At 38.4% G+C, this 27454-nt stretch overlaps 1 protein-coding gene across 2 annotated transcripts in view; it reads left to right on the top strand.

The window, feature by feature from the left end:
* Positions 1-27454, top strand: part of PARD3B (par-3 family cell polarity regulator beta) — a 393257-nt gene that overhangs the window by 119295 nt on the left and 246508 nt on the right. For both annotated transcript variants that reach the window (XM_066189749.1, XM_066189748.1), the window contains exons 3-4: positions 30-198; positions 15284-15390. In XM_066189749.1, coding sequence (XP_066045846.1) covers positions 30-198; positions 15284-15390 — 276 coding nt within the window. The remainder of the gene's footprint in view (positions 1-29; positions 199-15283; positions 15391-27454) is intronic.

Below are 27454 nucleotides of genomic sequence, written 5' to 3'. Positions count from 1 at the left end.
ACAAACTACATTATCTTTTGTTTTGATAGCTGATTGCCATTTATGACGAACAAGAAACTCCCCGTAAGACTGATGGCACCAATGGGAATTTGACAGACAGAAATAGCCCAGACTCCTTTGAGGCGGAGGTCGCAACTCAGCTGGCTGCCTTTCAGCCCATTGGTGAGATTGAAGTGACTCCTTCTGCCCTAAAACTGGGTATGTATATCTTGCATGTTTTTTTCTTTCATTTTTCTTTTTCTGTGTATGTCTGTAATCTGATTTTATATATTTAAGGTTTATATTTTTTTTTAGCATCCCACTGTTTGCCTTGTAGCTCAGTGAGGGGCCTGGAGGGGATGCCATGTGGGCAGTGTCTGAGGTCACTTGGTCTGTTCAGCCTGGAAAAGGGGAGGCTGAGGGAGACCTCATTGTGGTCTGAAGCTTCTTTGTGAGGGGACATGGAGGGCCAGGCACTGATCTCTCTGGTGGTCAGTGACAAGACCCGAGGGAATGACATAAAGCTGAGTCAGGGAAAGTTTAAGTTGAATATTAGAAAATGGTTCTCCAACCAGAGGGTGGTTGGGAACTTCAATAAGTTCCCCAGCACCACGCCTGGCAGAGTTCAAGAAGCATTTAGACAACTCTCTTTGGCACACAGTGTGACTCTTGGGAATGTCCTGTGCTGGGCCAGCAATTGCTGACTATCCATCATAGTGTTCTGAGAGCACATAAGATGAAACCTTTGCTAAGTATTTTCAAATTTCACAGTCATTGAAAAAAAAAACCAGCCCAGCTTTTTGCTTTTTTTTTTTTTTTTTTTTTTTTTTTTGAGGATCCTGGGCTCAGTGAGTGTAAAACTGCTGTGTGCAAGTACTTTTACTGGTTGTCTGAGTGTCCTGTTTTGGGTGTGGGAGGTGGGAAGAGGGATATGGTGGTTGCAAACCATTCAGCTCTTTGCCTTTGAAGACGTTGCACAACTGGGCCCGTTTGCCTTTCTGGCTTTCAAGTGAGCAGACTGTGATTAGGAAAGACTGCTGCTTAGTTCCCTCTTACATCACAGGGTACTGCATGAACTGCTGCAGCTCTGGTGCCCTGTGTTGTTTGAGTGTTCTTGGACAGTCAGAAGTTCAGGCTGGTTTCCAGTTATAAACAGCTGGAGTCTTGTATGTTGCACACAAAGCAGTTTGAAAAACTTTCTTGGATTGAGAGTAGGCTATCACCTAAGTACTGGATACAGAAGCTTTCAAAACCAGATTGAAGGTGGATGCTGTGACTGTCTGCCTGTAAAGCAAATGAATAATGCTCAGGTGAGGCTGCTCTGCATCCTGTCAGTGCCCGTTGCCCAGCTCCCTGCGTGTTCCTGAGGGCTGCTGGACGTCTCCAAATGCTGTGCCATAAAATCTGAGTGTAAACAGCTGGGGGAAGGGTAGAAGTACCATCTCTAGTTGTGCTACTCTCATGGAGTAGTCTGATTACAACTTGAGAAATGGAATGTTCACTTGTCTATTTTAATTACATTTTTAAAGGAAAAGGCTAATTAATTAAAGCAGTGAGGTAAAATAAAATTTCAACTGAAGTTCACTGGATGAAGCTGTGTAACTTCTAACTGAAGTCTGTGCTCGTTTTTATGCCTGTTGTAGAAAATTCTAAAATTCAAGCTGCATGAGAATTTTTAGAGTAAAATTTGTGTTAATGGATTGTGTCTGGTTTATTTCAATATTCTAAAGCAGAAAAATCTTTTTCTGTGTTTAATTACACACAGGAATTTCTCATCACTAAAAATCTTGAGGCAAGACATGACTTATTGACATAACTTGTATGTATTTGTCTGTGCTTTTTGGTATGCATGAGGTAAAGAATAGCTCGTAGGTCAAGGTGCACTGGTTAAAAGTTTTGCCACTTCATTTATTGCATATTTTTAAATTGCGCTGTTACCACATTTTAGCTTGTTTCAGAAAGTAGAGATTGTTCTTCAAATACCTCTGAGCACTATTTAAAAAAAAAGTGGTTTGTCTTGAGTACTGTTGTTAAGTAAGTTGAGAGTTGGAGAGAGTACTTCAACTTCAGACAATTTTATGTAAAGCAGTTAGGTGCTCAAGCTTCTGAGCTAATCAGTAAGCTACCACATAGTTAATGTCCGAGTACCTATGAAATCCTACTGTAGAGCACAAAGGAGATGAAATATAATGTGGAAAGAAACCGTCAGGGTTCTGTTTTGTTTTCAGTGCAATACTATATATTTGAAGTTAAAATGGTGCTTGCTTCTTAAAAGAGGAGATCATAAATGTAGTGGGTTTGTCTCATCAGTTCCGTTTCAGACTGGTTTATTTTACAGGGTAAGTGAAAGATTTTCTACCTGTAAGTCCTGTAACTTAGTTTGTACTCTGAAATGTACCGGTTTTCTCTTCTGGATTTTACATCATGGTTTACAAATCTTTGGACTTAATTTTTGCCTTTGTCTTTCATGTACAAGTTCCTGGTCCTTAAATTATGTGGCTGTTTCCATTAAGAGGCAAATTGAAAAGTAAATGAAGAAATAGAAAGACAATTTGGTTGCATCAATATCATTGATGCATGAACCACAGTAGTCTGGCTTCCTGTCTAATTATTGAATTGACTCCCACTTGCTAGCAGAAATAAATAATATTAATTTATAAAGCTGTTCTTATTTTGGGAGCAAGGATATGATTGAATATAAATGTAGGAAGAAAGTGTTGCTTTCCACGGTAGAGCTGTGCTTCAAGAACTGTCATGTACTTACCTTTCCAAATATTTTTCCAGAATGCTTTTAGGAGGGAAATGCAGGGAGTTCATGGTTATATGAATTGTCAGATTGTGGAACAATATTGCCTGTTAATTTCTGTTGGATTTTTTAATATTTTATGAAATCAGATCCATGGTTTTATGTAGAAACAATGTCTGGCTAATGATCTGCTTATGAAATACTTAGTGCGTGGTGCTTAATAATCACGTGAAACTAAACACTGCCCTTGTCAGATGTGTGAGAATTGCCACTGGCTTAAAACATTTCTGTCTTTTATAAATTGTATGTGTGACCTAGTTAGGTTAATTGTTTATTATACCAAATCTTAAACCCCTTCCTGTTTAGATAGTGATGGCAATAATTTTACTTTTTGATATTTTTATTGTACGGTAACTTCTTTGAGGGTGTTTTTGTGTTTGTTAGTCTAGAATACTGATCAGCTTGACTGTTTGAAATGATAGATTTTTCATGATGTAGTTGGTTACCCTTTACTTTTACCTTTATCATCTGTAACTCTGAAAGTGAGCCAGAATAAAAACAGTCTTATATTTGACTCGAAAACTAAAATAACCTTATATTTTACATTGCTTTCATATTTTGGCAAAATTTTAGAGCAAAAAAGTAAGCTTAATTTACTTGATATCAAATTACTTTCTCAGTATGTATCTCCTTAAAACAGTTCAGGAAATTATTCAGCTATTTGTTTTCTTTTCCCTGAAATAAACACTGCTCTAGTTTTAAAGCTAACTCTGTTCCCCAACAGGTGCAATTGTGGGTTCTTATATTTAATTTAAGAAAAATGCAGGAAGATTTCAAGAGTTTGTGGACACAGTATCTTCTGTGTCCATAAAATGAGGTGAGGTGCAAACAGATTTAAGTGCCTCCCTCCCTGCCCCACATCACTGGATTATCAGGTGCTGTTGCTGGCAGTGTCTTTTAATAGTGAAAAAGCAAAAATACCAATTTGACAGAATCTGTGCTCAGGTAAAGAAAACATTTCATGCTACAATACAAATGGTATGAAGCACCTGCTAAGATATATGACAAAATTTAGTGAAGCACACAACTGTTTAATGTGTTCAGGCAGCTGTTTAAAATAGGAAAGAAATTGATCTACTGATTTTGTTATTTCTGTGGGTACAAGAGCATTGAGACAGTTGCTAAGATGGCAGCAGAGCTTGTCTTGTATTACTGTTTCTTGTGAGCAGAATTACCCAGAGTACAATAATGATGTGGCCATGACAACAGTTTTCAAAGAATGATACAGGCAACTAAATGCTGGAATAGCTGATGTACGTTTGAAAAATGTATTTGAGGTAAACTTCAACATCTCTAACCCCAAATACCATTGCAAATTCTTCACTGCCTTTTTTTTGTACCGTATTTCCTAATTATAAACCTGTGTTTAGACAAAACCCTTCAATGAACAGTGAAATCACAGTGTGTTGAATACTTTGTAGCTGCATGACTTCAGCCCATGACGAGTGTAAGGTAATACACGTCCCAGGGAAAGAGATTATGGCCCTCATAAACCATCTTCTAATTTTCTGTGCATCTATAAGCGTGCCAGTAGTGCTTCTGTTTTCCTTTTGCACCTCATAGTTTACTGTTGTTTTCTACTGTTTTTCCCCACATGGTAGGTCATGGAACAGGAAGGGGGGAGTTATTTTCATTATGTCAATTTGTTTTTCCTTTTCAGTCCATATGGGCAGGAAGGAGAGAGCACTAATTTATTTATGGAGGATCCGTGCTGTGGACAAGTCACTCCGAGTTGGAAATGCCTTCATGACTGGCTCAGTGTTTTGTTTGCTTCATTTGGTAAATGGTGGTCGAGTACACACAAAATTAGTTGTTGCTTTTGTCTTGCTCATCTCCTTGGTGTTAAGTAGTCAGGAAGACAGGCAGTATTCAAAAATACTTTTTGCTTTTTAATACTAAAGTATGAAAAAAGTAAGGTCTGAAATGGGCATCTCCATGATTTTTTCTTTTGGTCAGTTGTTTTTTTTATTCTTTTTCCCTTTATTTGGGAATTGGTTTGAGGAGTCCTGAAGCTGTTTTCTGAGTACAGTCTGGAAGCAGAGACAATTAGATTACTTTGTTGGGTATTTCTTAATCGATTGATACCTTTACTAGGGTAAGTTAGTAACTTCATTTAAAGTTGAGATTAGATAAAGAAATAATTCCTTGTAACAGTTATTGATAATGGATTAAAAAATACTCTTGTAAACTGCAGTAGATAACTCCTCCCCTTGCAAGCTTTCGCTGTTGAATAGAGTAGTGTCTTGGTTTTCCTGTTGAAAGGTCTTACTTCAGTATTTCAAATTTTGCACGACTGTTTTATAGCAAATCTCTGAGATTTTCTCCTTTTATGTGTACATGTCTGCACATCTGATCAGTGTTCTAGGCAAGTGGAAGACTTAGGTGCAAATAATGGTTGGAATGGCTGATTACAGTCTCCTAAAATAAGCTTACAAATGGTAATGGTAGTTAGAGTTAAAACTAAATGCAGGCACTTGTGCTTTTGAGCAGTTAGTTCTTTTGATTCTGAACATTTAATGTAGTTTCTTCTCAGTGAACATTTTTTTGTCCCTGAAAACAGATTTCTGGGAATGCTTCAGTCCTCAGAAGGGCTAGTTAGTACCGAATAATAAGAGTAGTAGCCTAGAAGGTTTTCATTTTCCATTTTTGATGCAGTTGGTGGTGTTCTGGCCATGGTTTTTTTGACATTTGGGAAAGGTTACTTTGCACTCTTACAGAATTGCCTTGAAGGTGCTTCAGACAGAGAATATACTCAATTAGCTTAATGTATTCCTGTGGTTTGGGGAGTTTCTCTAGTTTAAATTCTGCTTCATGGGTTTGTTTAGAACACTTACTTTGATTTGCCCTTTGTGTTTGGGTTGCTGAGTTAGTCAGCAGAGGTGCTTTCATTGGCAGTGTCTTAGTTTGAAGTTTAAGAGAATTGAAGGGAAGGTTTCTTCCAGGAATTTTTGGAAGTTTCTGCCCTGATAGGCCTGACAAAGATTAAATTGTTATCTCCAGGGTACAGATGTTGACAAATTTCTGTGTAACTTCAGAGCTCAGAAAGAATTTCTTTTCTTTCTCATCCTCTTTGAAGTGGAAGCATTGTAGTAGGCTTGGGGGCACTTTAAACAACATATATTTGATTAGTCCTCTTTCAAGTTTGAGTTGAGATACTACAGATATGCAGACTGTGTTTTTAAATACAGAGGAAATGACATTATTATGTATTTTTAAAATCTGTGGAAACATACAATGTGAAACTATTAATCTGATAAACCAAATCAAATTGCTAATGCCTTATGTATAGCATACAAGAGTAAGTAGGAAAGACACATTTTCTTGCATGAAAGCCATCCTTTTCTTCCTAATCTTGCAACATCAGTTTATTGGCTGAGCATTCTGATGTTTGTCAGTACGTGGAGTGTATTGCATTCAGGTAACAATTCTCTCCTCTAAGATTCTGGAAAAACGAACATTCTGAAATTGGTACATTTCAAAAGAAATGCATTGTGGAAGAACATGCTGTTTTCTGTGGTTTGAGGGAATACTGCTGATTTCCTTTAGGAAATATGGCTGTATTCTCTTTCACTGCACTGGGGAGCTCCTCTCATAGTAATGATATCAAGTGTTGTTCTCTGCTATTTGCCATAGGTGTTGAGAGGATGGCGCTGTACTTGATAGATTTTTCTCCTCTGTGGCATCCAGTGTAATCTGCTTTAAAAGAATTGTGATGATGAATTCAAGTCTACTTGCATTTCTAAAACAAATGGTTTCTGTTCTCAGGGAAGCTAAAGGTTTGAAGATAACTTTTCATTTCAGTCAGAGGGAAAGTCCGGTATATTTTGACCTCATGACTTAAGCTTGGTCTTATTTAGTTGTCCTTGATTCATAGAAATGAGTTTTGCTTTATCTTTGTATTGCAGCAGAAGAATACAGTAATGGTTTCTGTACAGATGTGGATAAAATTTCCATGTGTTTTTCTGTCTTTGAGCTGCCTGTTTACAAAACAAGCCAGTATTTCCTTCCTTTCACTGTCCTCAGGAACTTAGTGCTAGGGTAGGTAATAAATTTATGTGCATAGATACCAAAGTATCTCTTCTCTTTTTAATAGCCCTTCTGTCTCTGATTTCCCCAAAGATTGTTCCTCATCAATTATTCTGCCTGACTCTATTCCCTTTGCACTTGGTTTAATATGCCTTACTTTGGAGTAAGAGGGGTATCTTCATGAAAATATGTTAACTAGAGAGAAAAAATATTTTTCCATCGCAAGTTAGACACTCTTCTTGAGTAGCTCTCTAGCTGGGATGTTGATTTCCAGCCTCTTATTGCCATGGGGAAGGTTTTGGGGAAGGTAATGAATGGGACTTAAAATGATGGAATAAATTCCATTATAAAAATCAGTGGTACTTTTTGACACACTTTGTTTGATGTCAGTGCTTTTACTCAGATTTTGTCTGTTTTGTGGATTTTGTGACGTTGCTGGTTTTGTTGATATTTTTGTATTATGATGCATAGCTGGTTTTAGGGTAGTATCTTTTAAAAAGGAAAGGACCAACCCACTTAGCTAAGTATTTGCAGCTGAGGGTTTTGAAAGGCTGTAGTATGAATCATACTTCAAAACCCTGGTGCAGTCTCTGTCAGTACCCTCTAGTGTTGAGTAAGACGGGAGAGTGTGTCTGTTTATAATTCTCTACAGTACTTGTGGTATATTAACTCTGAGGCAATATGGCAAAATGTGTATTTCAGGTAAAAAATGAGCCTGCTAAGCCTGGCTGATTGATAGTTTGAAATTGTTCAAGTTAAAACAATTGGGACTTCAGCTAAAGGTCTCAAGGTACTAGATCAATAAGAAGTTATTATTCAATTTCCTCACCATGTAAAAACTCAAACATAACTGTTGTTCAACAAGTTGCAAAGCAAAACAACCCTATGCTCATTTTCTTATGAAGCTTTCAACTAAACCATAAAATTTGATGTAACACACTAAAAAGTGATGAATTATAATAGGATTAGACAAATTCACAGGATGTGGCTCATCAGTGTCTTGAAATATGGTTGTCTAGATGCCACACAGATTTGGAAATATTTCAAAGGTTATTTTTTGCAAACTGGTAGGATACAACACTCTTAGACTTTCTCCCTGAGTCTTTGCTACCACTGTTAGATTCAGGATACTGGGTGAGGTAGACCCAGTATAGCTCCTCTTATGTTCTTACTCCTTGCAACCTCACAGAAAGTTTCAGGTTCAGGAGGTTTCACTATTTTAAATTGAAAATTGTCAGGAACAAGATTTGAAATCTAAGATTAAGCCTTGTTTACCATGACCAGAATAGAAAATAATAACATCTGCAAGAGTAAGACATCTCTTTCTATGGAAACATCGAAACAGAAAAGGTTCTTAAATTAAATCAGATATGTAAAACACCGGTCATACTTAATTGTTACAGAAATGTGTGCTAATGCTGTGATTTGTGATCATTCTTTAAAATACAATTAAAATACTCAAAAAAATTACTTTGCAACTCCAGTACAGCAATAAAATTCTGCCAAAGTGATATTCAAGCTGTACAGTTTAGCTGCCAAAGTTTTGAAGAAAATTAAATCATTGAACCGTGGAAAAGTGACTGCATAAGCACCTGTAACTGATGTTAGCTGAAGTGCTAAACCAGCTTTTGGCAGCATGGCCTCTTTTGCAGGTGCACAGAATATTTTCTTTGTGTCAGTTTATTCAACTAGTACAGTTCATTAAGTGTTTCATTTGAAGTTGAGAAATGGGCTGGGAATTGAAATAGAAGAAATACCTATTTTCACCTTTCAATCTGTGAATAAAAATAAGGTGTGTGAGACTAAGATCTATTAGTTTTAAAATCTTATAGGATATATTACCCTAAAATGATTTATTTAAATTCAGTAACTACGGGTAATATGCTGCTTAAAACCCCAGTGTGTTTTATAAGATGAATACTTCTTGCTGTGTTCAGCAAGTTGGATGACTAAGACAGCTTGTGGTTTAAGTATATCTAGAGTTCAGTTTCTTTTGACATCTGAATGCCACTGGAAGGATATTAAGCTTAAAAAAATAACCAACCAAAGCAGAAACCCAAACAAAACCCCCAAACCTTAATCCCCCCCCAAAAACCAATCAAAATCAAAGCACCCCCCCCCCCCCCGTGTATATGTGTGTAGGAAAATTCTAATGTAGCACAACATTTTTTCTTCCCAAAGTAATAATTGAAAACCATAAGATGTTTGAAGTGGCTGTAACTTTTAATCTTGTGTCTAAAGACATAAACTGTAGGATGTACATCAGTCCGGAGTTGCATATTTTGCTTGAGTTTGAGTTGGAGGGGAAAGAAAGAAAAAAAAAATCACAGCTGCCTGTTGTGAGCTGATTATCCTTGCTCCAGGATTCTGTTGTAGCTCCTTCCCCTCTATCCAGACTCTTCCATGTGTGGTACCCATAGCCAGGATCCTTTGGAGCAGAGTCATGGCATTCCCTGGACTCCAGTAAGTGTGGGTGCTCTCTGTGCCTGATGAAGGGCTGAAAATAGGAGCAATGTGTTGATAGAGGTGAGAAGATCCTGTATTACTCTGTATCTGGCATGTGTTGGGACATTAAGTGCAAGAAAAGAATATCTGGTTAAGATCAAAACTCAAGCCCTGTCCTTCTGGAAGCTCTTTTGAGAAAAACGTTTAAATGGGAAGAAAGTACCAGCATTATCCATCCTCTGTAGATGGATATATCCTAGTGCTTTGAGAAATTATTAACTTCTTAGTGTATGGATGTGGATTTTGGTCCTGAAAACAGGATTTTTATGATTGAAATCATGTGTGTAGGTGATTCTTACATGTTAGTCTTTGAAACTACAAAAGCTGTAAATATAAATGTTCCATAGTCGTTTCATTAGGCCCTGTTAGCACCAAAGAAATTCCATTCTGGTCATAAAAACTGAGAGGACAGTTCTTGTGCTTCATAACTGAAACTCGACTTAATACATCATAGCACATGCAACCAGAGAAAAGATTTTTTTTGAAATAACTGGCACTGGAAAATATCACCCCAAAACAGTATCTGTTTAAAGCCATTCCTACAAGTTTTACTTGTAGGCCATTGCTTTTTTATTTTACTTTGTAAGAAAAATTACACCTCATTTGGAGGGAGAGGGAAGTACTTTGTGCTGGGTCAATGTGTAAAAGACAGCTCTTGCTGTAACTGGCTTCTCACCTGTTTGTAGATTAAAGTCAATTGTCTTAACTGTTATACCATCCTAGTTCATTAATCTTCTATCCATGGGAATTTAAGAAGTGCACTGTGCACTTTGGGGGGAAGCACAGCTGTAGATTTGAAATTGTATTGATAGTATTTGTATGTTCTACCCCGTGATGGTACTGAAATTGCAGTAGCATCACAAGGTAGAGCATACAAGCCTCTGTCAGCTCCATTTGAAGTACGTGGCAGAACCATTCCATGATGCATCAGGTGGTGGTATGCAATATATCTGAGGGTGACCAAATTTACACACACTGATTGCTCTCAAAAAGTGCCGACAGGAAGAATGGTCTGTATGCCTGTCAAAGTGAAAAATTGTCTGATAAAAAGGAGAAAAATAGGCACATATATTAATCATTTATGTATTTAAATATAAATTAAAAGCTTGCTTGTAACCTTGTTTCCAGGGCCTGACCTATTTCATGACAAGACCAGTTTAAAAGAAGTTTTGACTTCTCGATAGTTGTTTGTTTTGTGTCTGTTCAGAGCTCTTCTAGCCAAGAATTGTCCATGCAGAAGTGCAATTTTACAGTTGTGTGTGTATATATACAGTATTTAGGTATTGGGTTTCAGCTGACTTGAAATATTGTGATTTAGTCAGAAGGAGCTCTGAAAAAATATTTGGAGGCACCTACAGGTAAGAAAATAATTTGTCTGTCTGTCCAGGCAGGGGTAATTTAGAAGCAAGCAGCAGAATAATTGTCATTGGTATGGCCTTCTGCAGCTGATAGTTTGATACACGCTTGATGGACAGCTCTTTTCTCATCATAGTCAGCATTTTTATATTCAGGAGCAGAATTTTAAATTATGACTTTAACTGCCTAGGTGATTTATTGTAAATCTCTTTCTGCTCACTTACATTATTCTGTCCCAGTGTATCTTTAGTTCTGCTCTAGGATAATTCTTCCCTGCTACCTAGAAAAATGAACCAACCAACCAACCTAAGAGAATATTAGTTGTCAGTGATGCAGTAGCACAACAATACACCTGTGCTTGTGTTTCCTGTGTTCCTTGGTTTGTCAGCTTACCTTAAAGTCATCTGAGAGTGTTTGTATCCAAAGCATTGCTGAAATCGATTTTTATTACATGATTTGACTGCATTCTAGATAGCTCAGCCTGCCAAAAATTCTCATGGGTAATAAAGTCTGTTTGTCTTCAGCATTTTTTGGCAACCTACAACCTAAATCTCAAAGAATAAAGGGATTTCAGACTGGAGATGGACTGTGCTTTCCTGAGCAAATAGGTGTTAGTGCAATTGAGTGAAATTAAGGAAGGATAGGAATACTGGTTTTGTGACATTGGTCAAATGGAGTGGTACTCAACAGTCTAAATGTAGGCCTGAACGGATGCCAGAACTCAGTGCCTGGAAACGCTGCAGAGCTTAGTGGGACCCCAGCAGGGGCAGCTTGAGCTCCAAAGTTCCCCTGACCATTTTCAGGTCCTGGAATCCAGACCTTGCATTGTTTACCTGCAGTTGCACAGTATTCTTGAACACATCACTCCTAGTTTGTCAGGCCCCTCCTGACCTCAGACGCTGATTTTTGAACTGCCAGAGGGCTTCAGTAAGGCAGAGCACACCCCTGGTCATGGTATGTGTTAATGTCTGCGTACAGCTTTTCGGTGAAATTTAAATAACTAGCAAAACAAAGACAATCAGGTTACATCTGGTATGGAGATGCTTCTTCTGCCATTGTGTTGATGAAAGTTTTCACTTTTTAATTGTACACAAATGGCAGAAATCTCTCTTCTGGCTTTTTTTTTTCTTCCCTAATGCAACCAATTTAAATCTAAGTGTGGTTTCTACCATATGCTTGTTTCAACCATATTTGCAGTTTAAAAAATATTTCCAAAACATAAGAGTTCAGGGAAAATACACTGTTAACCATGAGTCTGTGTAGATACTAATTTTTGAGGGTGATGCTAGCAAAAAGAAGAGATTGTTCTATATTGGTTGAAAATAAGTGATAGACTTTAAGCAAGGAAAACTACGGGACTTTATCCTCATCAGCTTTGTCTAAGAGTATGAGTTGTGAATAAGGCTGACACTTGGAAGGGGCTGTGGTACCGTAATAAATGGTACTCTGCAGATTTTTAAAGAATGGGATGTAGACCCTGAAGTGATTGAGGTTAAAGGCTGTCATTATGAGAAAAAGTTTTGGACATGTGTTTCAGTTTTTGTTGTCTGCGAACTCCTGATGCAGTGCTGCAAGATGAGGATAACTGTTTTTTAAAACTGAGTTCCCAAGTTTAATGTACAAAGTGCTACTCTGGCACAAAATAGTAGTGCTTATTAAAAAATGTGTTTCTATGATCAACTTGGTATGCAGGAAGGAGTTTCTCTCTCTCTCATCACTCAGGGAAAGATGGATTTTGTGTTTGAACTTACATTGGTTGTTATAAATGTTCAGCACAAATGTAAGAGCGTGAGTAGAATAACGTGGAAACACAGCATGACTAAAGGAAAGCTGTAAGGAAAAAGGCAGCATTCCGTTTCCTGACAGAAGAAAACGATGACAGCATCTCCTAAGAAGATGCGTGTAATTTTCTACAGCACGTCTGTAATAAATGGTATCGCTGATGGTTTTTCAGTTCATTTTGTTCATGGCTGAGGAAGATGGGGATGAATGAATTCAAGGTATGTATGGATGGTGGACGTGGTCCAGCTCCTGAGTCAGGTTGGGTCTGGGGTAGGAGATGCGGGGAGGTTTCTCTTTGGGAATGCAAGGGAGCGTGCTTGCTTTCAGGAGACCTGACTGTACGATGCAGAGGAGGTGGGGAAAGGCTGGAAAAAGAAAGGAGCCTGTGGGAGATGCAGCGAGCGGCTGGAACATGTTCTTATGGCAGGGAACAGCCCGAGCCGCAGAGGAGATGAGGGGAGATGGAGCAGAGTTTGTTAGCTCAGGGGGCTGCTGAGAATTGCTGTCTCATGGAAGGGAATAAGGGATTCTCCTGCAAAGAAGGAGCAGTACAGCTTCTTCTCACTCTTTCATCCAGTCGTCCTCTTTGCTGTGGGTTTTCTCCTATTAATAAGCACATTTTGGTTCTGTTTATCTTTGGCTAATAACAGGTTTATTTTGTATTTTTGTGGTGTGCACATGTAAAACAATAAGGGCCAGAGGGACTGTTTAGTATAATCTTAGCTAAAGACAACAGCTGACTTGTTTACAGAGATGTTATGACGTGTAATATTTCTGTACAAGAAATTATGTTACATGTCTGTAAATACGTTTAAAAAATGAAGAAAACAGACTCTGGTTTTCTCTTCAAGAAAAAAATTATCTGTAAGGCCCTAAAATTTACAACATACTGTGAGAAAAGAGAAAACATTGTATATAATAGCCAAAACGTCCAGTTGTTTTTCTGCAAGAAGGGAAGCATTCCAGATGAGCACCATAAATTTCATTGCTTCATGGCAATAAGAAAAAATTTGCAGGAATAAAAAGAAAGAAAATAGCTGCAAGGCCATCTTCCCAGACTGGAGAAGGTATTCTCTATAATCCTGTTGTTCCTGCAGACTTTTGTTTCAAAGTTTAGACAGTTGTAAATTTTCTTTCAGTTTCTTTGGAAAACACTGGCAAAAAGCAAGTGAAAGGAGGTCTTCAGAACTGAGGATGAGGACTGTGGTAAGAAACATCTTGAAGCAGTCAATACAGAGAGGAGACAGAAGTGCTAAAGTGGTGTGGTACAGGAGACCTTTCACCTGCTGTGTAGCTGCTGGAAGGCCCCGGAACAAACAGGGGTCTTGTCTCCCAGGAGTCACAGGGTTGGGAGCCTTCGTCTTTCTCTCAGCCAGAGGAATGAAGAAGAACTGAGGAATTGGTTGTAGAAGACAGCTCAAAAAAGAAGGAGAAATCTAGTTTCAGAGTGTTGGCTTTGGGAGAGGATAAGCTTGCTCTTAAATTATCTTTTTATGTGGGGTCACTCATCCCCCTCCCTTCCCATCTTTGACTTCTTAAGTTGACTGTGGGGAATTTTTTGTACCCTCTTGGAGTTACTGTGGATTTCTCACCCTTGGAAAAGAGGAAAGGGGTTGGGATGATGGCTTTGAAGAATGTAAGGAACAGTATGCTCATTGAGTTGGGCAAGTTCTACAAATAAAAGTACTAGTGCAAAGGGTTTTCAATAGTTTCTCTGTATTGTTCATGTTTATGTCAAAAGGAGTTGGAGACTAAATTGTGTTGAATCACACAAAAATGTTTCAGCATCTGTTTTCAAACTGTTGTATTGAAGAGAGACAAAAAATTGGATACAGGCCACCAGAAACTTTAGTCATACACAGAAAATTTATTTTAAGCTATAAGAAGGGAGTAACTTGTATTTAGCTTTTATACACCCTCTAAACAAATATGCCTGAAGAACCAAATTTCCCTTCAGCTTCATGTGAAGAACAAGAATATTTGGGTGGTTTGTTTTGACCTATTGACGCTTTTGGAAAATCAAACAAAATTTGGTGGTCAATCCCTTTCTACCCAACCTCCTTGTAATAACGTGCATAGCTCTTGGCACAAAGATGATCATCATTTGGCAGAAAAACCAATACTCACCTTCTGATGTTTAAGCATTCCCTTAATACCGGGACACAAATTTAAGTCTTACTTCTGCTTTTCCTACTGGTTTCCTGCAGAAGTGAGCATGGAAGGGATTACCTGCATATAAAAACTTGCTCACCATGAGGAAGGGTTAAGAGCATTAGGTTCTCTGTTTGCCACTCATCAGGTGCTGGTATTTATTCCAGCTGTATTGACAAAGTTGTGCTGAAAGTGAATGTGGTAGAGTCACTCCAGCTTTGTTAGCATCTAACAAGAAAACTTGTTATGTTCGAACTTCCTTTACAGATCTAATAATTATGGCTGCCATCAGCCCCAACCACTGTAACTGGTAGTATAACTGACAGCTATAATCTTAATTTCACTCACTTGATGGTACCTGTGGTCACAGATACATGCAACTAGTCATTTGTTTTTCTGAGGAGGTGCCTTTTTCTCCTGTTTGTCAGCAGTTCTTACCTAATTTAGGTAGCTCATGGGTGGAGGTCTGTTACATCAGTGCGTAAAAAGGTTGTCATTTCTTTAGCTAAGTAAATGCGAAATGGTACAACCCTATCAAATCTAGTAATTTAATAGATGAATATTGCCACAGATAAGCTTATATTTAAGTGCTGCAGACTTCTCTTATTTAACCACATGAAGCTTTCCCTTGTGCTAATTTAGCATCCCTGAACCTTTGAATTCAATTTTGTCTCACAGGCACACCGCTTCTGGTACGGAGGAGCAGTGATCCGGCTTTGGGCGCACCTGCTGACTTCCCAAGTGCTTCTCATCCCAGTGACCACGGTCTCAAGCATGTTGTGGCAGTAGGTGTCACGTAACTCACCTTTTCCTTAGGACCTAAACTTTTCTTATCTGTTGGTATATGGTAGTTTTATAAGCTATGTATGTATTCGGATCTATAACAAAATGCATCATACTTATTTTCTGTAAAATAGAAAATTTTCATCTGGAAAAATAGTTATTTTAGATGATGCATTCAATTAACAATGGTCCTGGAGGTTTTTTTAATAAGAGATTTACATAAAGCTCAATGGTGTCATAAGGCATTGGAGTATGAACTGAACTTTCAGCAGTTTTTTATTTGCTCAGTATTGTCCAGTTTACCATTGCTTCTTTGGTCTCAAGCATTTTTTCACTTCTCTTGTTTTCTAATGGCATTTCTGTCATTTTTGGTACCCTGCTACTATCCTGCATGGTCTCTTCTTTATCTCACTTTTCTGTTTTATCTGACTCTTCCCTTTTGAGGACAAATTTGTTTTCAATAGATTATTACCAAGTTCCATTGCAAAGCCACAATTAGTGAAAATGCAATAACTCTTAATCATGTGTTTTTGCAGACTGTCTTTAATCTTCTTAAAGTGATGCTGTCTTAGTCACACTTGGGCCACATGTTCTACCTCGCTGTTTTAAGACCTGAAGCTTTGTGTGTGGGGAAAGTGTTCCTACATTACTTATAAACCAAAGAAATTCTTTAGAATCTCTGAATGTCAGCTGGGACACATAAGTGTCTCGAGCAGAATAAAGCTATTCTTTAGTGTTTGCCTAGAAAGCTCTGGTGGGTCTAGTTCTATTCTTCTTTAGACCACATGAATGCTGGCTTCAATGATGCTGCTGCTTTCATTTGCTTGTAATATTTATGCCTTTTCCCTTTTAGATTCTCTATACTATGTTGCAATTCACTCCCTATCCCCAGCTGTGCAAAACAGTCTATTGCTGGTTTATCCAAAACAAAAGCACACTCAGAAGCCCAGAGTCCTTGTGTGGTGCAGGAGGGATGTTGCAGACTAGATCACAACTAGTTTAGAGCAAGGTTTTACAAATGGCTGTGTTGGCACATTAGGGAGCTGGGGGAGAGTGCTGGGGTTCAGTGGCACATGCTGGAGGTGGGAACCTTTCAGCTGAAGGTGTAATTAAGACCAAACTTCCAGTTAAGTTCATGTGAATAAAGGAAGTAAATACACAGTCAGTTGACTTGCATGCAAATGATGTTCTGTGAGTCTCACTCTAACACTGTAATTCTGAAGGCCAACACAGGATTTTAGTTGACTGCTCTTTGTTTTTCTTTGCATGGTCAAATGCATGTGCATCTAAGTATTTTGTCTGCACCTTATTTTACATGGGCTTCTATTATTTGCTAAGTGGTGCATTTTTAAATCTCAGTGACTGTCCAAGTACATTATGATGTTACAAGGGGCTGAACTTTGTCAAAGTTCTGCATCATTTGTCAGACCTGTTTGAGTTGAGAGGTTTTTCTTGATGTTTGTTGCAAGCATTTACATATTAATGAAATACTGAGTCTGATAAATTAAAGTACAAAGAAGAATTCTTTGTTAACAGTGCAGATCTTACAGTCTTGGCAAAGCTGAGAAACATATGAAGTGAGTATGTCAGTATGTAATGCTGATCCCTGGTATTTTATAACCATGAAAATGGCAAAAAAAAAGGTGGAAAAATAACTGAAATCTGTTTCATTCCAGGGTGTGTTTTGAATGCTTTATAGACCATCAAGAAGGAAAAAATAGCATTTTGTTGAGTTGGGTTTTTTAATGTAATTTTAGTGGTGACAAGTGCATTTTATGCCATTACATGAGGATTGCAGTAATACTTGGAGGTTAAAACCTCACCATGCTTCACTGACTTGCATTAGTACAAAAGAGTCCTCTAGGCCTAAAGGAATTTTCTGTGCTGGAATACAGAGCATCCCTCTGTCAGCTGTAGGGGTGACAGTCAAGGCTGGACAAGTAACAGGGGCGGAGAAGGACTTTTTTTTAATATATCATTTTAAGTGGAGGAGGGGGAGGCCCAGAAATTTGAAAGTTGTGGTTTGGTGTTATTCTGTGTTCTTTTTGTGAAAGCAAAAATCTATTACAGCAAAATACGTTATACTAACTCTTATTTTCTCAACAGTACCATTTCTAAAACTCTCATCATCAATCATACTGAAATATGCTTTGGCATAATGTTCTGGGAAACACAGAAAGCTTAAATAACATAGGTTAAATTAGGTACAGATTGTTTTAAAACATGCAGAAAAATCAATATCTGACAAATGGAAAAACATGGCAGAAATAACTGAATACTGCATTCTGAAAACAGCTATAGTCTTTCAAGTGTTAAAGTACTATTTAGAAAAAATTCATTTGTTTTCTACATTGCTGCTGAAAATTTAAAACTAATACTGAATTTCCTTTGCCACAAACCAGACTTTTTTCGCAATAAACTGCTTCCTTTAGTCACATGTAAGTTAGAAAACCCAGAACTATTACTAGATGAAACGTTCTTCAGTGCATGTAGTGAAAATTAAGTCTCTGTACTTATGCCACAATTCTTAGGCATTATTTTGTAATTGAAACTGACTTTCATAATTAGCTGAGCTGTTTTGGCACTTCTGGCATTTTGGAGTTTGGTACATGTAGAACTGGCAGTGGGCTCTGTGTAGCAACACCCATATGCTGCCTTACACTGGTGCACCAATGCTTCAGCAGATTTTTGAGAGGTGACTACCATGGGATTCTCTGAAGACAACGCTGATTTACCTCCTGGAAAGTGCATTTCAGTTGTACAATGAGTAATGCATGAAATAGGACAGCAAATATGCGGGAATTTTGTTATCCCATTCAGGTGAACTGGTTGAACATGACAAACCATTTGAGCTGTTCACAGTATTTGTGGCATCGAGCAGAGCATGTGTTCTGTTTTTCAGATGTTGTCCCATTTATTCAAAGGAAGATCTAATTTTTTAATGCTATATGATGATTACAAAAATAACAAAACCTTTTCTGAGTGACCAGGTAGTTTAAGGAGAATTTGAGCTATTCTTTCCTATTTTGTCGCACACATCTTAGCTGTAGTTTTAGCCCCAATTAACAAAATACTTCTAGATCAATCAAAAACTGATAGTGAAGTCCAGCATCTGTTCCCTCAGACTGGAAGTCATTTAACAGATGGTACAAAATTTGAGTTTCTTTTTTCATCCAAACCTCTCTTTTCTTATTGTGATAGCTGCCACTGAAAAATTTAGAGACAGTAATCAGGGAAAAATAGGGGTAACACATATCAGAATTTGTTCTTTGTTTGTATTGAAGAAAAAGTATTTGTTAATGATTTTTTTACTTTATTAAAGCTACTCTTTAGCTCTTCTGCTTAGTTAGGATCACAGACCCCTGGCCAGGCTTTCGAGAATGAAAACTTCCTTTCCTAGGTATCCAGAGAGGACTTCAGGGATACAGAATTAGTTTAATGTACTTATGCACACCTGTGGGTTGGGCAGAGAAGCGATTGAGAACAGCCCTGCGGAGAAGGACTGCAGGGGTGATGGCTGATGAAAAACTCAGCGTGTGCCAGCAAGGTGCCCTTGAAGCCCTGAAAGTCACCTGAACCCTGGGCTGCAAAAAAAACTGTGACCAGGAGGTTGAGGGAGGGGATTCTGCCTCCCTACTCCATTCTGGTGAGACCCCACCTGGAGTGCTGCATCCAGCCATGGGGTCTCCAGTACAGGAAAGACATGGATCTGTTGGAGTGAGTCCAGAGGAAGGGGCCATGAAGTTAGTAAGGAGCTTAGAGCACCTCCCCTGTGAATACAGGCTGAGAAGGTTGGGGCTGTTCAGCTTGGAGAAGAGAAGGTTTTGTGGAGACCTCATAGAAATATCTGAAGGGGCCTGCAAGGAAACTGGAGAGGGACTCTTCATCAGGAACTGTAGTGACAGGACAAGTTATTAACGTGTGCAGACTGTGAGGGGAAATTTAGGTCATATATGAGGAAGAAATTCTTTATGGTGAGGGTGGTGAGTCACTGGCATAGGTTGCCCAGAGAAACGGTGAATGCCCATCCCTGGCTGTGTTCAAGGCCAGGTTGGATGGGTTCAGAGCATCCTGGTGTAGTGAAAGGTGTCCCTGCCTATATCAGGGGCGTAGGGACTAGGTGATCTTTATGGCCCCTTCCCACTCAAGCCATTCTAGGAATTTGTTCTACTTCTCTGAAAAGTTCTGTGTCCATAGCTTTGCTCTGGCAAAGGCCAAGAGCTGGTCCAGCTGCCTTCGGGCTGCAGATGGGCTGGCCTCACAAAGTGGGTTTAGCAATGGGCATGTAGTCTTCATCTGGGGATCTCCTCTGAGGCCATGGAGTGGGATTGACATGGTTGAAGCCTTCCAGAAGAAACAAGAGTTCTTGGGGTACTTAACAGTTGCTCAACACTTGTCCCCAGTTTACTGAGCAGAGCTGCAGTTTTGGATTTTCTTCACCAACTCAGAAGTTCCTGACTGGATTCTTCTGCACAACATGGTAGGGATGAGATGCAGCAAGGCAGAAAGTCTGAACTGTGTGGCTCTGTTGGTTTGGTGTTAAGGAGCAGAAAACATTTTTCTGCTTCTGCTAAGTCCAGTTGATTCAGTTAGTAATTGCTAATGTATAGTTATAATATCTGAACTTTTGTTTCTGGAGCTGTTACTTCTGTTTCTCTTTTGCCCGGGGGCAGATTTCTTCTATCATCATAAGACTTGATTTGTCATGAGTTTTAGGCAGAGGATTGTGATCCTGTTTTTACATTAATTCTCGTGGGACTAGGGTTTCACCCCCTCTTGTTAACTTGCTGATTGTTATTGTATGCTATTTTCTGCATGACTTTCTTTTATAGTTACATGTTTTCTGGACAAATACTTAGGTTATCTTGGAGTTAATCAATAGGACTGGCAGATTAAATTGTATTTATCCATTTTTAAAGATACAATGAGATCCTGGATCAATTGAGGAGCTCCAGTGGCTCAATACAGTTTCAATTTTTGCCTAGATATGACTTGAAATTGACTGTATTTTATGCATTGTGGACATGTAATTTGCAATTTTGAATAAGGTTGAAATATAATTAGAACATTTTTATGTTTCAAGCTCTTGTTAAAAAGGGTCAAAACCTCCTCTGGTTCTTCTGGCTGTTAATTGTGCTTGTGGTGTATTAGCCTTCCTGATTAGCAGCCTGCGGATTAGCATAATGTCCACATGTGTAAGGATGCAGCTTCATGATTTGTTCCATTTCTATATGAGATATATATACATACGTAAGCATAAAGATACACTACAGATTTGGCTATGAGATAATCAGTAGTTCTTACAAAATGTGTGAGTATTTTAGGAAAAAAAAACACCCCAGAAATATTAGTTAATTTAATCATGCTATTTAAAAGTAGGGCAGGGCAGAAAAGGTCTTTCTTGGCACAGTGGCAGAATAATTCCATAGAGTTTATAACTTGATTCAGCAGATTTCTGCTAAGACTTGATCGGAGAGACTGCATTGCTGTGAGGGTTGTACTGTCTGTCTGATTTTGGAAGATAGAACTTTTGTCCAGTATGTTTACTGGATGAAGTCAGATAGTTTTACTTTTGGGTTCTTTTGTATGTGTTAGAATTTCAATATGAAATTCTCCCACAGTTATGTGGTAGAATGACACAACACTGGGTTGGAAGAGACCCTTAAAAGTCACCTGGTTTCATCTCTCCTACCGTAAGCATGAACATTTTCCACTAGATCAGGTTGCTCAGAGCCCCATCCAGCCTGACCTTGAATGTTTCCAGTGGCAGGGCATCTCCCACCTCTCCAGGCAGGCTTTTTCAGTGTTTTGTTACCTGCTTTGTAAAAACACCTTTCTTTTACCTAGCCTAAATCTACGCTCTCTTAGTTTAAAACCATTATCTACCCCTTGTCCTATAACATCAGGCTCTACTAAAAAGTCTGTCCCCTTCTTTCTTATAGGTCCTCTTTAAGTGTTGCAGAAGTGGACTCCGAGCAGGAAACCAGATATTGGTAGAAACACAGTAATTTTTTAGGAGCTAGCAGTGCTGGTGCACTTGTAAAGCTTTAAATCCATGCTTGTTGGCGTATAATAATCAGACATCAAAGTAAATTTGGAAGTAGATCTTGGATATTACCATGTGTGTTGGAGGGTAAAGGCAGGACTGCCTCCCTGATGTGGTGTGGTCTCAGGCTGTCATTCAGAATAGCAAGATTTTTAAAATCTGCAAGGCATTTACTTTTTTCTGTTAAAATTTTTTCTATCAATTATTTAACTCTTGCTCTTGAAATACTGCAGTGTGGAACTGAACAGAAGATCTGGGGAGATTTAAAAGGATTTTCTGTCATTCAGCTGGGAAGTTCCAAACAGTTGGAATATTTTAAAAGGGAATTCTGATGTGGGTGAATCCATTTATGAAGCAACTACTGTGTGTCTGTTTACGCTGTGAAACATATATAGAACACTTCTAATCAGCGCAGGAGCTTGTCAGTGTATTGCTTTTGATGTCTGATTAGATGATCATAGGGACATCTGCAGTGAGTTAGTTTTGAAGTTGTTGGTGTGAGCACTGCAGGAACCAGAGCTGTGTGGCACTCTTACACCATGAAAACTGCTGCTCTTAAGGAACGTATTATAAATCCAACTATGCAGCGAGCTGAGGGCTGTCGAAATAACAAAAGCCATTCCTTCTCAATTCTCTCCGCTGCCTTCCAGCCCTGCACTGCTTCTTTCCCCCTTCGTGTACTGTGTGCCGTGGCATTCTGTGTCAAAAAGAAATTATTTTATATTGTAGAGGAAAAACTAAAATATGTAAATTAAATATTAGTCAGAATACTAAATTGTTCATCTGAAAAAGGACAGAAATGCCCTGTGGTAATTTCTTCTTTTGAGGGTGCAAAGGCAGTGTATGTGTGTGGAGAAGTGCCCTTTGTGTTCCTTGCACAGTCTGTGTGTCAGAAAAATTGTATTGTTTTACCTGTATTGTTTAAAATGAGCAGTGGGTGTAATTTACATATTTTTATTTCAGCAGGATAAGTAGACTTTTTGTGATTTATTGTAATAGGAGCTAATAATGAATGTGCTGTGATGTTAATATAGTATATAAATTATCAGTAAAAATGGTTTAATCAGTGGAAGTTGTTACTCATTGTTAACAGGTTGTTTCCAATGTGAGGAGTACTGGTATTTTACTGACTATTCATTAAAGAAAGTATCTCTAATGAAAATCATCATCAAAGCTCTTCATCGTTCTTATGTTATTAGGGGAGTAGGGTTTTTTTCCTCTTTAAAATGAATTTTGGGCCTTGGCTGTGATTTTGAAAATACCGTATTGTTTATACGCTTTCCTGCCTTGTCCTCTGCCGTATGCAGTCAGGTAGATAAGATTGTAGGTGATCCAAGATGGCCAAGAGACTGAAACACTTTGTTTTTCTATGTGGCCTGTCTTACAGGGTATGTGGAAAAATTAAAGGGTGGAAATAAGAACTATTGACAAAAAAAGGGAAAAAAGGTCATGCTGTCAGTGCTGTTGACACATATTCATCTCTATAGCTACATCTTTGGGGTCCTACAAAATACTGTCATTCCATCTGGAACAGCTTTTAGCAGGCAGCTTATGCAACAGGCTCATGGTGCTGAAATTGGAGTGAAACATTAGCAAGTTACTTCCATGTCTGACAGTCAAAAATGGAAGATGACAGTCAACATGGCTCATGCATATAATTTACTGTCAAGCTCTAGAAACATTTAGCTAAAATAAAATAGGTTCAGTCAGGGTCCTACTGAAATGCCTTCTGCTAACTTTTCCCATAAATGTAGCAATCTAATGGACAACTAGGAATAATGACAGAGATCTTTGATACTTACCTAGACACAAGTGTTTCTGTGACATTAGGAAAAAACTAATTTTGGATTTTTTAATATGTCACCTTGCAGTGCACTGTCGTATGAAGTTCTACTCTTGTTTGGGTAATATTTGTGTTTCTCTGAAAGTTAGATGTGTGGCTTTGTTTCTCTTACAGGATTGACGGTTATTCACACTCTAAGGAGACGGAAAATTTTCTTTTTGTTTTTGGAGTTTTCTTTCGTTTTTGTTCTGTTTCATTCTGTTAGGTGAGGCCTCTTTGCCACTAAACTACCCAACTTGTTGGAGACGCTTTATTCTGGGGATTTGTTCTTCTACATAACTGGTGTCTCAGCTAATCTGGATTTACAGGTTTTTGAGCTGTAATAATAATATAGGTCTCTTTGAAACTTGCACATTCCATTGGATTTTTTTTTATGGCAGCATGATTTTACTCCATGCCTATGAAACAGTTTCTGACATTGGCAACTGAAATGAAGGGAGGAATATTTTAGTGCTTCTGTATACTGTGTGCTTTTGCTGTTGCAGGTGTTCTGACACGTTGGAGTCAGAAATAATAAACTAAGACCAGTGTGAATATGGATGAAAATAGTAAGGGTGAGTCAGTGAGCTTCAGGGTTTTGAACAAATACCCCACCCTTGATTTTTGTCAGCAATTGCAATGTTTGTTTCTGGCCTCTAATGTGACCTTTTCTTATAATATCAGCAGTATAGCTTCTCTGAAATAACTTTAAATAAATAAAATTAAGAGATAAACACTGTAGTAAATATTCAAATCTTCAGTTAAAAGGAAGTGATAGACTGTAGAATAACTGTTGATGCAAGAGCAAATTGTTGTCACTATTTCTCTGTACTGTGAGGGATAATAGTTTGTGAGACAGCCTGGTGTTCAACGATGGTCATACCTGTGGTCTCACTTGGCACAGTTGTTCTTGAGATGTATTCAGATCCTAAGAACCACATTTACCAGTTCAAAGTGTTACACATTCCGAGCAGTATCATAAGGGGAAAAAAAATGCCCCCCAGAGAGGCATTATAGGAACAGTTGTTCCTGTAAGATTTTTGTTGGGGTTTTTTTCTGAACAAATTGAGTAGTGGCTTGTGCCTTTTTTAAAAATTAATTGTCTTCTTTAAAGTACTAGTAACAATAAATTTTGCCTTTAATTCATCTTGAACATCTTTGAAGAACAGAAAGATACTGCTAAGATTAGAGATTACCATGTTAGTGATAACAAAGCTATCCTTGAGTTTACAAAACACTGAACCTGATAATTGCTTAATGCCTGGCTGTGATTTGCTGCCTTTTTACCTTTCATTGTCTACTTTGTGTGTAGTTGTCACTTTCAAAAGGCTGTTTTGAGAGGCATGTTGATAACTTTATTATATTAATGTCATCAGTTACACAAACACTGATATTTACAGGTAAAGTTGGTTCATTAGAACCAGATGCATGCACTCACAACTAATTTTTTTTTTTAAATTATGTTGGCAGTAGGCCAAAAGATTATAAGACTTTTGGGAAATTAATCTGCTGCCTATTACATGTATTTATAATACTACACAAGTGTCTAAAACATGAAATTATTGATGCTAGTTCTGTTAAAATTTTATAGTAATCAGACTTCTAGTGTTTGATGTGTTGGTTTCCTGTTAAGGTGAGGAGCTACATGCAGATTCTAGGTTTATAGTGATTTAAATTTTCTTGAAATCATTCAATATTTAGAATTTATTACATATCATGCTATATTCATGTGATGTTGACTACCACATAACTACTACTTTATTATTTGTTTCATAAGTAGGATTACTTCAGGTCTAACTTTCTCTTCCATTGCTGCGGGTATTTTGTTCTGTAACAACCAAACATGCACATTCAGGGCTGGTTGGCAACTTTCTTCAGTCTGGACAGCAAAAACCAAGTGGGAAAATACTCTTTGGTGTAATATGTGCAGGTTATAACAGTTTTATTTTTCTTTTAAAGTAGTTAAAATAATATAGGCTCTTTGATGAACAGATATTAAGCTAAAAGGTACACATTAAAGTTGGAAAGCAAGTTCATAGCTTTCACTAGCTCTCTAAGGAAAACAAAGTAATTTTCAAGCAGAAGACAGAAAAATGTCTTTGCCTATTGGGAGAGCCTACTGGAAGCTCTTTTTAGCATGAAAGCATGTCTTTGGGAAAGCAATATAAAGTAATGCTACCCCCTAATTCTATACATGCATATGTAGCATATATACTCATGTGATGCCCTTTGCCAAGAAGGTATTTTAAGAGAACCGAATTTGTGCCTCAGGTACATTGTTGTGGAAAGAATGGGAACTAGATCAATATATTGCAGTTCACAGGTAATGAAAGGATGTCTGTGCGAAGGAGGGTCTGACAATACGGCTCCCTAGAGAGTAAAACTTATTTTCTAGCAACACTAAAATTTGAGAAGGGCCTGGCTACCTGGGCACACCTGCCATGGATCTTGGCTGGTACTGTTGGGATCAGCCCCTTGACCCTCTGTAGCCTCCTTTTTCACTGGGACCATTATTTACTAGTGTGCTTGTCCTGCCATGACTTTGGGCTTTTTTGAACTGGGGAGCTGGGGATGGAGCTGGCAGGTTTGGTGTCCTCCTGTGTGCTGGGCTGTCTCCCCTGCCCTGTTGATGCAGAGGCCTGGGGTTAGGACAGACAGGCTGGCTCAGCCTCACGTGTTTTCTTGTTACCTGTGCAGCTGCTGCCCAGCCCCAGCTCCCACCTTCTGGGCCTGTGCCCTGGCTGGGTACCTGCCCCTGGGCTGGTGGCATCACCCTTTGGGGTTCCTGCTGCCAGGCCAGTGACAGGTCACATGTGGGGGATGTCTCAGCTTTATTCTGGGCTATTTTTTTTTTTTTTAATTTGGACTTTGATTAGCTCTAAGTCAAATAAGAAATGCTAGCCAACAGAATTGTAGGGATTCATACTGATAATTTTCCCTTGCTTTTGGAGTCAGACTTGGCTGTACACTGCAACTGGGGAATAGGAGACTCCTATTGAGGAGGACAAATTGTTTCAGGAGTGTTCAGCCTCCAGTCTAATATATTTTCCCTACTGCAGATAGCACTTCTGGGTTCATTATAGCTTACTCTCACAAGTCGTCATTTCTGTCTCAAGGCTGTTGTGCTTTCCAATGTAAAGCAGATTGATGCTGGCACATTTTTTCTATTTTAATTTTACAAAGTTGTCACACTGAAACTGTGCCTCATATTGGAAGCGCTTTGAAGTGAAGAGATAAACAAAGAGCTAAAATAAAATTAAAGAGGAGTATGAGCAACATTTCATCTTGGTTTGTCTTTTTTAAGAATAAGCTGAATGGATGTAGTACCCTTGTGCCACTGTAGTAAGTCTGCAAACATTAGCAGATCAATCTAAATTGAGTTAGTGTGTATGCAGTAAGCAGAAACAGGTGAAAATTGGGTTATCTGTGCCCAACTTTTTCTATTTGCTATGAACTGTGAGATATAAACTAGTTTTTAGATGTGATTAGGTTTTGTTTATTTTTGGAGAGGGGCAGAGGCAGAACTTGTGCTGTGTACCTACCATAGTTATTAAACCAAGAAACTATATAAAAGTCACAAGCTCAGTTGTGACATTTGCAGGTAAAGGTAGAAAGCCCTCCTATAAATAAATCAGAAGTGAATCCAGGAGAAAAACCGGCTGTAGTCCATGGTACATTTCAGTTTTATCTCTGAAAAACAAAAGCCAGGAATTTCTATCCCTTCACTAAAAACACCCACCCCAAAAAAGTAATTGTCTTTGTCAGTGTCAGAAATGCCAACCAATTTATAATCTGAAGTATGGTTTATAACTTCACTTGTTTTGGTTTGTTGACTCCCAAAAACTTTCCAGTGAAGACATATCTTGTGCTAGATCTTCATAGATTCTTTTTATGATGTTCCAGAAGTCGTCAAGGAATTTAGAGGTCTGTTGACCACAAATTGAAGTCATTGTCTGCAGCAATAAAATAAAAAACACCAGTAGCAAATATGCTCTTACTGTTACAGTTCTTGGGCACACAGTTGCTATTAATCTTCAGTTTGAAGGGGAATGGCAAGTCGTTGTCTCTAGACCAGCTTTGAAATCATGTAAAGTGTAACAGCTTTCACATCCCTGTGGAAGCCTTTTATCCGCATTAATGCACCTCTCCTTACTGGTGAGAAGCAGCAATTGCGCAAACAAGTGTGATTTCTCCAGAG

This window comes from Chamaea fasciata, unplaced genomic scaffold, assembly GCF_029207755.1.
Source record: "Chamaea fasciata isolate MVZ Bird 193981 ecotype frontalis unplaced genomic scaffold, bChaFas1.0.hap1 SCAF_8, whole genome shotgun sequence".
Classification (NCBI taxonomy): Eukaryota; Metazoa; Chordata; class Aves; order Passeriformes; family Sylviidae; genus Chamaea; species Chamaea fasciata.
The sequence above is the reverse complement of the archived record's forward strand: the minus strand, read 5'-3'. Positions and strand labels throughout refer to the sequence as shown.